Source organism: Anser cygnoides, chromosome 1, assembly GCF_040182565.1.
Source record: "Anser cygnoides isolate HZ-2024a breed goose chromosome 1, Taihu_goose_T2T_genome, whole genome shotgun sequence".
NCBI lineage: Eukaryota > Metazoa > Chordata > Aves > Anseriformes > Anatidae > Anser > Anser cygnoides.
The window spans coordinates 112981000-112993844 of record NC_089873.1 but is presented as its reverse complement, the minus strand read 5'-3'; the positions used below and the strand labels follow the sequence as shown (position 1 = coordinate 112993844).

At 41.2% G+C, this 12845-nt stretch overlaps 1 protein-coding gene across 1 annotated transcript; it reads left to right on the top strand.

Moving 5' to 3' along the window:
* The first annotated feature begins 6 nt into the window (after window positions 1-6).
* CFAP298 (cilia and flagella associated protein 298) lies at window positions 7-8858 on the top strand. Its single transcript, XM_048071373.2, has 7 exons — window positions 7-268; window positions 1071-1238; window positions 3133-3200; window positions 5372-5530; window positions 6041-6172; window positions 8242-8337; window positions 8438-8858. Exons 1-7 carry the CDS (start codon window positions 130-132, stop codon window positions 8546-8548), a joined length of 873 nt encoding a protein of 290 aa, XP_047927330.1. The 5' UTR covers window positions 7-129; the 3' UTR covers window positions 8549-8858.
* Window positions 8859-12845: the final 3987 nt, after the last annotated feature.

The window sequence follows — 12845 nt, the reverse complement described above, 5'->3', positions numbered from 1 at the left end:
CGACCGCCATAACGGCCACAGCCACCGGCGGCGGCCATGCGCAGAGCGGCGCCGGGGCCGTCTCCGTGAGGGGCCGCCGCGGGTCCGGCCGTGAGGGGCCGCGGCCGTGAGGGGCCGCCGGGTGCCGCCATGGTGCGGCTGCACGTTAAGCGCGGCGACGAGAGCCAGTTCCTGCTGGAGGCGGCCTGCGGCGCCCGCCTGGCCGAGCTGGCGCCCCTCGTCGCCCGCATCTACAACGGGAGGCTGAAGGTGCAGCGGCTGTGCTCAGGTACCGGCCGCTATCCCGCCCTCCTGCCGCCGTGAGGGGCAGCGGCGGCTGCCGGCTGCGGGTCGGGGGCCTCAGGGCAGGGCGGAGGGTGAGGGAGCTGCAGCTGGGAGGCGGCGGTAACCAGTGGCTACCCCGCCGGGTAAACACCTTGGCCTGCTCCCATCCGGCGTCTCTTGATCGGGCAGAAATGATTGCAGAGACTTGGGTTTGTTTCTTGGTTCGCACCGGGAGACAGTCAGACCCCATGGTTCTGGTCCAGAACCAAAGACAGAGGATGCTTATTTTCCCAAGTGTGAAGAGGTGTACTGCTGTGTAACAGTAAAACGTTTTCCCCTTCTGAAAGAAGTTGCTTTCCCAAAAGTATTTGGAAAAAGGAACATGCAGTCAGCTAACGCTGACTCGTGAAATACCTGTAAGAAAAAGTTCATGGCCAGCAAGGAGAGAATCACAGAATCACTAAGGTTGGAAAAGACCTTCAAGATCATCTGGTATCATCTAGGTTTGCATACCTAGCCTTGTTTCACTTGTTACTGTTTCATGTATATGTGAAGAACATGAATTTTAATGTAATTACTGTGCGTATATACATATTTATAATATATATCTCTATTTAACATGTATTTATATATATACACTGTATTTATATAGATATATACTTATTATTATTTTCATATACTTAGTTCTTTAAAAACTGAAGCCTAGCAGTAAGGTTTTCTGCATGTACATCATCCAAAAGGGTGTTTCTAAATGCTGTATTCTCAGTGACAGACATTTCTAACCTTGTGCTCTAAACGCTTTAAAGAGATGGAGGAGCTGGCAGAGCATGGTGTTTACTTGCCGCTTAATATGCAAGGACTGACGGAAGAGCAAATTGAAGAACTGAAGTTAAAGGATGAGTGGGCAGAAAAGTGCGTACCGAGTGGTGGGAGTGTCTTCAAGAAGGATGAAATTGGACGAAGAAATGGACATGGTAAATAGAGCCCAGATGTTTGCTTTTTTCCTGTAAGCATAAATAATCTGTGATATCATGAGGAACATGAAAACCATGATTCTGAGCTTAATTTTCACCTCACTGTCCTGGAAGAAAACTAAGTCAATACTTAGTACGCGTTTGATATCAGGCAGCCTGTTAGCCATCTAATGTTTCTTTGCTAATTACAATGATCGTTGTATAGACACACTATATTAAAGGCAGTTGTAGATTTGTTATGTAAGTAGCTATTTAAGAGCCTTTTTTCACAATAAATCAGCTAAACGATCAGTTACTTACATAAATCCTGGATTAGGACCTAGTGTAACATTGATGTAAAAGCCTAGATGGTGTTGTATCTCTTTGGCACAGGTGCTATTTAACTTTGCAACTGTAATGCTTGGAAGTAAACTCCAAAAATAAGCAAGCAGTTGCCAGAAGGGAGAGTAACTATTTTGCTTCAATTTATTCTCCCTGTTTGTAAATGCATACTTGTGTATTGTTTTTCTCCAGAGTCTCCAAGGTGCTTTGAGTTAATAGGTTAGGTTGTTCTTCTAGTATCTCTCAGTTCTCGTATTGACTGCGACTTAGATGAGTGAGTTCAGTAAGCCTCTTTTTCTTTCTGCAAATTGTGCTGTTGCCTTCGCACCTGGTACAAGCATCGAGCACTGCTCCCCTGCCACCTCAGGGCCAGGGGCACGAGGGCTGGCTGTGACCATCTTCGAGCTGGCTGCGTTATTGCTACCCCGACACCACAACAGCCCCTGCCAGGCCGGCAGCCCTTTAGATGCTGATTACAGGCAGTTCAATTACGGAGGACTCTTGGAATAATTTAGCCTTAATGTGGCATGCACAAGCAGCTTATTCCAAATGTTTTGTTTTGGGGAAAATAATTCTTCTAATGCAACACATTGTCCAATCAAGCTTAAGCTCGTGCTGAGCTTCATTAAGAGCTTACAATATACCTAAATGTTTTCCCTCCTGCCTGTGTTCTCACAAGTGGTCAAGCCTCTCTTGCACACCTTGGGGCATTTTGCTTCAGAGTTTGGCATGGTTGTGAGCAGTGTCAAGCCTTATACTAAAAATTTACAAGCAAATTTAGCATAAGGGTAGTACCGCTCTTACTTGTAGTCATAGTTGGGCATTTATGTGTTAGCGGGTAGACAGCTTTTTAATATCAACAAAGCTATAATACTGAACAGTGTGCAAATGTGGGCCAAATTAGATACAACTAAATGATGCATTTAAATACTCAGCTGGAAATGAGTATGATTTAATTGTGTTTTGCTTTGAGGAGAGGGTTTTTATAACAGTTAAAATACATAATTATGGTATGAAACATATATTGTATTTGCAAAACTGCATTTACTATTAGGATGAAGTTTTAATTAGAAAAAAAAAGTCAGAAAACTCCCAGCTGTTGTTCCCAATTAAAGCATATCTGCTTGTAGAGCCCACAACAGTTATAAGTACAGCATGGGAAAGAGTCATGCTTTAGGTTGGGGTGAGTATGAGATTATGGCTGTTGCTTTTTACTCAGTATTTTTGTCTCAAGTGAAGTTTCCTGTACCAGCCAAATGTCTTTATGGAAATGTAAGTTTGACTCTTCCATGAGAAATGCTGGCTTGTTTCTCAAGTTACTAACAAGTGTGATGATGAACTATCTAAGTGGTAAATAGACTACAATTTAGTAGTGTATATATATATATATCTTGCTTTGTGCTTTAACAATGTCTCATTTGCTTACAGTAGAGAATAACTAGGGCAGGTCATTTGCTTGTTTTGGGTTGTTGCTGGTGGTGGTGGTGGTTGGTTGTGTTTCTTGTTTTGCTCTTGTTTAGTTTGGTTTTATATGGTAAATATAAATTATTAAGTACGTATCTCTTATTTCTAGCTCCAAATGAAAAAATGCAGCAAGTAATAAAAAAGACAATAGAGGAAGCCAAGGCATTAATCTCTAAGGTAAGTTTTCTGAAGTAGGGTGAACTGTCTTAATAGGTGCTGTGTTGTTGCATGGCTTAATTAAAAATGGGCCTTTTTCAGTGCAAGGGCTAACGATTTTTGAATAATATCCTGCGGTGATGTGAATAATCTGACAGAAACGGACATTTCTGTTAATGATTTTCCTAATGGCTTTTGGCAAGCTGGTTCAACAAGTTAAGGAATCAGATATTAAACACCAAGTGAATGCTGGCAGCCTAGACCACATAAATGATTAAATTGCATTTAATTTTATCCACATGCTCTTAATTTGCTATTGATGCATTCTTTAGGTGGATGCTTGTCATGTTTTCTGGTGAAAAATTAACTTCATTCTGTGATGTTTCTGGAATAAAATACCTTTTTCTCATTAACGTAGTCATTTGGCTCTACATATAATTAATTGAAAAATATGTTTTAATCTCTTAGATTAGGCCCTGGTTTTACAAGTACTTGGATGCAAGCTTGGTCTCAATGAGTTTGTGTGCGTAAAGATAAGCGAGAGGGTATGCCCCAGTGGGACTAGAGACTCAGTTATTCACCTTCCCTTTACCAAATATTGAGATATTCTGCATAGTGTCTGAACTTTCATATGACTTTGAAACACTAATTAAATCATATTTGTTATCAGATTTTTTTTTTGTGAATGTTTGCAAGCCGTTTTCTTTTCCCTACCCCTATAATCTGGGAATTACCAGGTGTGGAACTTGAAAACAGCTTTAAACCAGTTACACATATAGATAAAGTTAGTAATTTTTTAACGTTGCCTGTGCACTTAAATTGGCCTTCTTGACAGTCCCGCTGCTGATAATGGTGTCGTATCAGTCACCTGGAGTGAGCAGCTCAGTGTTCCCAACGGCCTGGTGGATCTGTTGGAGGCAAGCAGAGGAGCTACCGTGTTGCTTGACGGTGCCTCTAGTGTGCTGAGTTGCAGCAAACCTGTCCTGAGTTTAGGGAGGGTTTCAGCCAAACTGTTTCAAGTCATAACAAAATCCATATGAAATGAGAGATGTTTAAGTTAAAGCCTTTGCTTTACTTTAAAGATTTCCTCTGGGTAGACAACAACTGATCAACTCTATTTTTAAATGTCTAGGAAACTAATAATATTTGGCTTTATGTCTTGAGAGGAAAAAAGAACCTGCAGATCTCATCTCCACTCTGCAGTTCTTCCTGGGTGGAACTTCCAACTATCTACCTTGTCATCATTTACAATAAGAAATTGCAAAATTACTGCACTGAATACTTTCTTACTTCAGGAATTACTGTCATTCACTGGTGAATTAAGTTAAAAGATAGTTTGTGAAGTGTTTTGGCAGGTTCGTCACTTCGTAGTGATGAAAATAAATATGCTTGTATATTCAAAAAACAAAAAAGGAGAAAAAGTTAATAATCTGAGGCTGAGAAACCAATTGTACTTGCCAGTTAACTAGTTTAATAATATCCACAAGGTGGCAGCATTCTCTTACTCTGTTTTTTTAATAAACCTGGAACATTTAAATCCTTAAGCAAAAAATTCAGTTCTTCTCTTCCAGATGCATCTTATTTTGTTTTCTGTTTGTTTGTTTTTCCCTCTGTCTGTTGCAGTTGGGTTTGGAATGATCTCAGGTATCTGATCTTACAGATCTCTGCCAGAACCATGCCAAACTTTACTCCTTTGCTCATGTGCTCTATTTTTCACTCAAGCCTCAGGTTTTAGACCCTTTCTCTAGCCCACACTTTAATTCTACTGTTTTAATCTTGTTTGTGAATGACAAGTACTTAGACTTCACATTGAGTTTCTGCAGTGATATGCATTCTTATCTGAATGCCTATATCCACAGACGTTTCTTACTAAATGCCTCCTGCAGAATTCAGTGGATGTTTGAGATCTCTCTTATTTTTTGCCAGTGTAAGGAAGCTGAGTGGGGGGGGTGCTAGTGATGTATTTGGAAATCAATACTCAAATGAGAAAATTTGCACTCCTCTTATTTTTGTGCAGACGGTTAGCTTTGCTCAAATATCCCAGCGATGAACCTTAAAAGTGACTACAAAACGAAGTCTTTCTTCATGCACACACACATATGTATATGTAAAATCTCCATATATATGTATAGTAGATATTTTACATCTATCTATAGAATGTAACTTATTAATGATCCCTGCCTGTATTTCAGAAACAAGTTCAGGCCAACGTGTGTGTTAATATGGAGATGGTGAAAGATGCACTGGACCAGCTCCGAGGGGCTGTGATGATTGTATATCCAATGGGGTTGCCTCCACACGATCCAGTGAGGATGGAGCTGGAAGATAAAGAAGACTTGGCGGGGACTCACGTATGCAGTAATGTTTTTGTATTATATGTAGTGTCTGGGCTAAATTTGTGCTGGTTTCCACTTTATCAGTGAAGGTTGCTTGTTTTCATGTACATGAGATATTTTGTTTAATATTTTTGTCTGACACTTTACAAAAAGCACACCGATAGCTTACCTAGAAATAAAATGAACGAAGTATATTTAAAATTGTTACGTACAAAGCTGAGTTCAGGTAAGTGTGAGACCCAATTTAAATAGCTTGTGGTCAGTATTGAGAATTTAATGCCCAAAGTGTTGCTGTTAGATCAAAACTGAATGGAATATAAACCAAGATGCTGCACATTAATGTGAAGAGAGCAGTGAAACAGATGCGTAGTGTAAAATCAGCTGAATTGCACTTAATTCCAAAAAGATTTTCCAGGGGAAAAAGAATAATTAGTTTTTGACCAAAAAAAGGCAAAAAAAAAATAAAAACAGCACCCCAGTAAATTCTCCCCCACACTCTTCACCTTGTTTGTTTATTTGTCACAGGCCGGACTTGAAGTTATAGAAGAATCTGAAGCGCAATTATGGTGGGCAGGAAAAGAGTTGAAAGAATCAAAGTTGCTTTCTGACTATGTAGGCAAAAATGAGAAAACAACCATCATTGTAAAGATACAGAAGGTAAGTATCACGGGAAGATTTTTTACATGTTGTTTATCCTTGGCAGTCTAATTCTTTGTCGAAGATAAATGGTATTAGGCATATAAAATGGATTAGATTAGGTCCAGTTTAAGTGTCTTAAAACTGTACTCAATCTATTTTGAGCTTTTAGTTTATTTTGTCCTTCTTTTGTACTTCTTAGTATTTAGCTGATAGGCAAAGGAATTACTGTAGTTGCTATTACCTGCTTTATAAGAATACACCAAAGAGCTACTTAAAACTAGATTAAACGTAATCTGAAAAGCTGAAAATCACACACAAAAAACCAACTCGCTCTCAGTTCCATCTCTGTGTGGAGCACTGGACAGACCCATTCATTCAGTACGCACAGTTGTATGTGGTGTGGATACCCCTCATCGCCTTCTAAGGCTTTCTTTGAAAGAAGGTTTCTGCAACTCGGTAACTTCCTGACTCTGGGGGCCCTCAGTTTCTTGATGGCAGGTCTTCAAACTGCCTCAGTTGCCTTGGGAATGTGGACTTGTGTCTCTTTTGAGGACACAGGTTGTGAAAGAGCCCAAATTTGAGCTCTCCTGAAGTCTGCAATGATTTCAACTTGCTGAGTGCGAGAAGGAAAGACAAGCTGTTGTGCCTGCACCACCCAGCTGTGCTGTCAGCTGCAGCTCACCTAAAGCTCGCGGCTGAACTTAAGAGAAATCAGACTTTCCAGTCAGGTGTGGCGAAGCACATGAGGCTTGTGAGCACAGCTCTGCTCTGGAGCAGTGAGCAAAGAAGAGGCAAAGGTCTCCTGCTGCTCCTCAGTTTATAGACCTGATGCTTTAGTAAAAGCCCGTGGTTAAGTGTGTACTGGCATCTGTTGCGCTGTTCTTACAGTGTGAGAATTAAGTACCGAGTTACTGGGGCTGGTCACTATTTTCTGGACAAAGTGACCAACTAACTGTGCGGTTGTGTTCGCCTCAGGTGAGAAGGCCATGCTTACGGGAAGAACGTTTGTGCTTTCAGTGCACTTCCAGAACTCTGTCAGAGCACGCTTAGCCTGTTCGTGTGTGTATAGCACCACATTCAGAGGATGCATTTGTGAATGTCAAATGCCTCGGAGAGGGTACTAATCCATAGGTCAGAATTATTCTGGTGCTGCTTTTCACTTCCCTGGCAGTCAGAGCTTCTCTGCCTTGAAAAGCAAAATGGCTACAGCAGATCTTATTGTCTGCGAGTGTCTGTAATGGAACTCTTCGAAGATAAGTGACTTACATGTTTGTAATGTCGAAGCCCAGAACTGCTTTCTCTTTTCTGTCAGGGTGGCTGAAAAATGGTGCGACAACTCAACAGCCATTGAAGGACAGGCTCCTGGGAAAGTTGTCTTACTGTTTAATTAGTTGCTGGACCTCTTCAGAGAATGCAAAGCAGTACGGTGGTTTTCTTATCTGACAGCGGATGCCTGCATTCTTGGGTTGGAGAGCTAATTTAAACCATGCCAGACCCTTTTTGTTCCAGAAAGGATTCGCCATCTCCATTTAAACTCTTCTGTTTGCTATTGTTGACGATAGCTGTCATCAGCTATTTTCTGCTGCGTGCATCACTTCTTCCATGAGGACAGTTGCCTGGAAAAAAATATTTGTAGTAACAAGTAACATCTATTTTATTTGTAGTGTTTTGTAACTATCTTCCTTCCCTGCTTTACCAAGTCGTAAGCCATCTTGAGTCTGTGTTAGCACGGAAACTAAAGGTGGATGGGCCCCTCCTGAGACATTTGGAATGGCCTGAAAGCTGAGAGATTTCTCATGTTTTTTAGGGCAGAAGTTTAAGTAAAACAGACTCAGTAATCTTGTTTGCAGCTTCCATTGATGTTCATAAAATTGACAGTGTGATTAAGATGCCAAGATGAAAGAGTAAGTCTCACCTGAACGCAGCAGTGATTCCTTAATGTTTATTTTCCTGCCCTGAGGACCTTGTTGAACATGAGAAACCTTACTGTCTGAAGAAAGATTCTGCTATCTTTGCATAGCCGTTTCTCCTGTTCTTTTTTGTATCACAAATGCCATTGTGAACAAAATTTATGGTTTCCCTTTCAGAAAGGACAAGGAGCTCCAGGGCGTGAACCTCTGATTAGTCATGAAGAGCAAAAACAGATGATGCTGTATTACTACAAAAAGCAGGAGGAGCTTAAGGTAGCGGTGTCTTTTAGCTCTGTGTGAGCTACGCTGCAGTAGACACCGAGCGCGGGTTGCATTCACTGCTGCGGCCTTCACCTCTCCGTTCTCTTCACAGAAACTAGAAGAGGACGACGACGACTCATTTCTAAATGCTGAGTGGGCAGACAGCCATGCTTTGAAAAGACAATTCCATGGCGTAAAAGACATCAAGTGGGGGCCGAGATGAAGCTCTACAAACACCTTTTTGCCTCTTTCTGCTGTTTGGTTGATACGCTTGTTTGCTGAGAGGGGTGTTGTGTGTTAGATTCTTCTGAGAAAAGCTGAAGTTGTCTCTTCCATAGCAGATGCCTCTTTCAGCCTTAGGTTTTCAATAAATGTTTACATTTCTATGCAACGGTAGCAGCACTTGTCTCTGTGAAGATTGGAATCAATCCTGTTCCTGTTGATTGTTCTATTAGAAACTTGTAATTTGAATATTGAAATATTAACCTATTTCAGAGAGAATATATCTAATAAATGCGCACTAGGATGTTGGATATTGTTTTGAGTGGTCTTTATAATTCTTAATTCCTTCACTTCTTTTAGCTAGTACAGTCTGTATAAGTTAATTTTTTATAAAAATAAATAAAATTTCCCAGGCTAATCCAGTAAAAGTTCAGTGATCTCTATATGCCTGTTTGCATTTTGACATAGCTGATCTTAAACTTATTTTTAACGGAATTGACCTCTTAAAAATTATTTAAGGAAGTTATTTTTTTTTGTATAAACACCAATAACATTGAAAATGAAGCATTCTAGAAAGATTTTAATCTTTTATTTTTCTTTGGCATTGGAAGGCACTCTACTGAGCTCACTCGGTGTAACAAGCTCTTAGTTGTCATGCTTTCAGACAGAGACTGACAGAAATTATTTACAGAAATAAGCATCACTTGCAAATGGATTGGATACAATAAAAACAAGCTTGATAGGGTAAGATCTTTACCATAGAAATAACTTTAAGATTATGACTTTAGAAGGATTTTGTTTATAACATCAACTTTTTAAAATGAAAAATGAAATTTATTGGAGAGTGTTTCAGTTCTGGGTTCAGGACTAACAGAAGAAATACAGTAGACTTGAATGTTGTGTTTGTGTTTGAAGGGAGGATTTTGAGTTGGGATTCTGTGCTACTAATGGAAAATTAAATCTCTAGAATTATCCAGGTGAATAAGAAGTCTCTAAGAAAACATCGTTCAAGTTTTGTGTGTGTAGGCTTCTGTGTGCTCAGAGGAGATGGTTTTCTACAGAGGTGGGTATGTCTCCCGGTCAGTTGCACAGTGCAGAGCAGGGCTGTGAAAATTCTGCAGGAGGATCAACTTGGTCTTTTAAAGGGAGGTGAACTCACACTTCGCTGTGGTCACTCACAGCCAGCAACTAGAACGACGTCTGCATTCACACCCCAAAGCAGTTCTCCTTTTCCCTTCTGCAGTGCAGAAAGGCAAGCCAATGAAGGAAGCAAGTTGGTAGTGTAGCTCGCAGCACACTCCAGGTAACAAGTTGCCCCTGCACATCGCTCTCCACCTCAGCCAAACGAGATCATGTTCACAAACTACCCCAGTCTCAAGAACAGGCAGCTGCTCATTGGCACGTAATTTACGTTAAATTTTAATGGAAAACATCTTTATGCAGGTGCCACGTTTTGGTAGTGTGGTGCTAGGGTGACTCAGCAGCTCTAACAACCTGGTTATTTGCTGTCTGAACTTATACCTGCGTTTGACATTTTTCACTGGTAGATTTTTTTATATATATATTTTTTTAAGTCTTATTCATGCCCTAATCCTCTTGTCACAAGGGTTTAGTCGTAGATACACTGCAAAACACAAATGTCTGAGATATTAACTAGAAACTTCCAGCCGTGCCAAACCTGCCAGGGCAACAAGATGGAAATAAATTCTGTGGTCGCTGTCTGTCCAATAAAAATACCTGCATGTCGCTCTCCAGACTTCCAAATCTCAGTGCTGCTGGCTTCAGTCTCTCTGCTTGTTTGAGTCATTGTAGAACAACAAAGAGAAGGTGTGTTGCTAACTGTTTTTCCATTACTGCAAAGCGGTCATAATTTTCTTTATTATGGAAATAAAGTCCATTATTATATTAGTGTGGTTGAAGAGAGATTGATCAAGCTAAACGGAAGTGCTTGGTTGAACTTGTAGCTGGAAGAATGAATATAGAAAACAGAAATAATGTAATTTAATAAACTATTGATTTTTTTTCTTCAATCACTGATCATTTTAAGAATGCTGTCCTGTGTTTTTTCTTGAGTATCAGTTTTACAGTAATATGTTTTCAACAAAAAAGTATGTCAATATTTTATCTTTGTATTGTAAAACTACTTGGAATTTATTTCCATGTAGCAAGGAAATAAAGCAGGTTTTAAAAGAATCCGTGTTTCTACCGCTTCCTCGGATGAAAACCGGAGTCCTGTGCAATTCTTTAGTAACTACTCACACAGCTCAAGGCTTTCTTCCTAATGTGCTCTTTTGCTGTTATCAAAGGGTCGAGTGAAGAAAACCTGAAAATGCTTCATTTATTAATATCATAGGCATTGCAACCCACAGTGGTATGATGAGTGTTCTTGATCCGTAACTAGGATTGGCAGCACTCAGTGAAGTCATTATAAAATTATGAAAATGATTGATTTATTACAAAAGTTGCTGGGCACCTAGCTCCAACTCCTGATAACTCCTACTGGTTGCAGGAGGTCCTGGTGGCCAGTGGGACCCCTGTGACTTCTAAGGGAGCTTGCACAGACACAAACCCTCTCCCTCTTCTCCCCTCTCTCCTGCAATGCTCTCCTTCGTGGGTTTCACGCAGAGCTGTGTGAACGTTGTCCAAGGAAAGCAGGTTTTGCCTTGAAAGTGACTATTTTGTTTGGGCAGTTTTTTATATATGCTTAAAATAAACAAACGGCTATTTATAGGCTAATGACTCCGAGTTCTTGCGAATAGGAAAAGTAGCCCTTTTTATAACTTTTTTAAGCAAGTTGGTTAGTGGCCTGGCACACGTTGCATCCAGTAGAGTTACTGTCTGGAGGCTCCCAGTCTTCATTCCTCTGAGGATCACTTTGTTTCTTGCGCTGCTTGTGACAACACTTCCCCAAAATCTAATCTTTTCTGCTTAATAAGCAGGCTGAGCAGAGCCAGCGGTGCCGTGCCAAGGCCCTGCTGCAGGGTGCTGCAGTGACGACCTGAAGGGCAGATTTCCGTAAGACAGACAGATTGCTGCGGTGGCCGCCTGGGATCTGGGCTTGTGACGTGACCGTACCTGGCGGCAATTATTTATCGGTGTCTACGCACCCCAGCACTCTTTACTTTCCTGCTCCTCCTCGTTAGAAAACAGCCTTTTTTAGTTACTTTGTCATAACTGTGCTGAGATTAGTGTCCTTGGCAGGAAGCTTCCCAGATGTTTTGGATCAGTTATAATCGGTTGAAAATACCCAACCGAATCCCTCTTGCAAACAGAGCTTTCATCTTAGATTAGTATTATTCTGAGGAGTTTGTTCTGCGCGCTCCCAGTCCTGTAAATAACTGAAGTCACTGCTGGCTGTTGGCCACCAAGGGCATTTCAATGCCCTTGATACCAGGAAAGTGTTCAATAGCAGAGGAGGCAACATGAAAGAAACATACTTAAGTATCTATATTCCCTGGATTTCACTTGTTAAACCACGGTGCACATCCACAACTGCAAGTAAGTGGTTGTCCATGGCAAAGCTACAGGACGTTGCCAGCGCCTTCCTCCCAGCAGAGCTCTCTGTGCGACTGGCACACGTATCAAAGGAGCCTGAGGACTCTTGTTATATTTCCAAGACTTGTTGCGAGTCATTGTTTCAGTGAAAAAGACCCTTTTCAGCTGCCATTAGATGGAGGATCTCATCTCTGAGGGGTGACATTTGAACAGGACCTTTGATCATGTCGCTTACAATATTGTCATTTCCTTCCTAGGAGAGGAAAAACTAGGCACAGGAAATAATTAACGTGGAAGAAACTACATTTTATTCTAAATACCTTTGATGACTGTTCTGCCTTGTTAGTGCTCTTGCACAACGCTGTTGTAGTTGGCACTGCTTCCTTCAGCTGAGAAGAAAGTCCATAGGATCAATGCTCTTCTGAGAACTCGTGCTAGCATCCACAGAGCTGCTTGACTCATTCGTTGTGACTGAAATAGAATAAAGTTACTGGAAAAAGCTGAAAGCGTGCTAGAACAAAGCACAGGACTATAGATATTTAAATATCTGCTCTTAGGAATTTGAGAATTACGAGATGTGAAAGTTGCACTTAGGTTTGCAGGTTTGTGAAAGCATTTATCTGCCTCAGGGCAGGGGCATTGCTCTTCCACGGCTTCCCCATGCATGGCCAGCCCCTGGGCGTGGGGTGGGTGCTGCTCTGCAGAGCCCTCTCTGCCTCGGAAGATGGGGCAGGTCCTCACAGTCATCCATTTTTCACTCCTCCAGCAGGATGCTGGGACTCCTGCAAGCACGTTTTCCTTGC

Bases quoted from the DNA above. Each gene is read 5' to 3' on its own strand.
- CFAP298 (XM_048071373.2), top strand. From the start codon at position 130: ATGGTGCGGCTGCACGTTAAGCGCGGCGACGAGAGCCAGTTCCTGCTG. The intron at 5,531-6,040 runs GTATGCAGTAAT...TATTTGTCACAG, and splicing joins AAGACTTGGCGGGGACTCAC to GCCGGACTTGAAGTTATAGA. The intron at 6,173-8,241 runs GTAAGTATCACG...TTTCCCTTTCAG, and splicing joins TCATTGTAAAGATACAGAAG to AAAGGACAAGGAGCTCCAGG.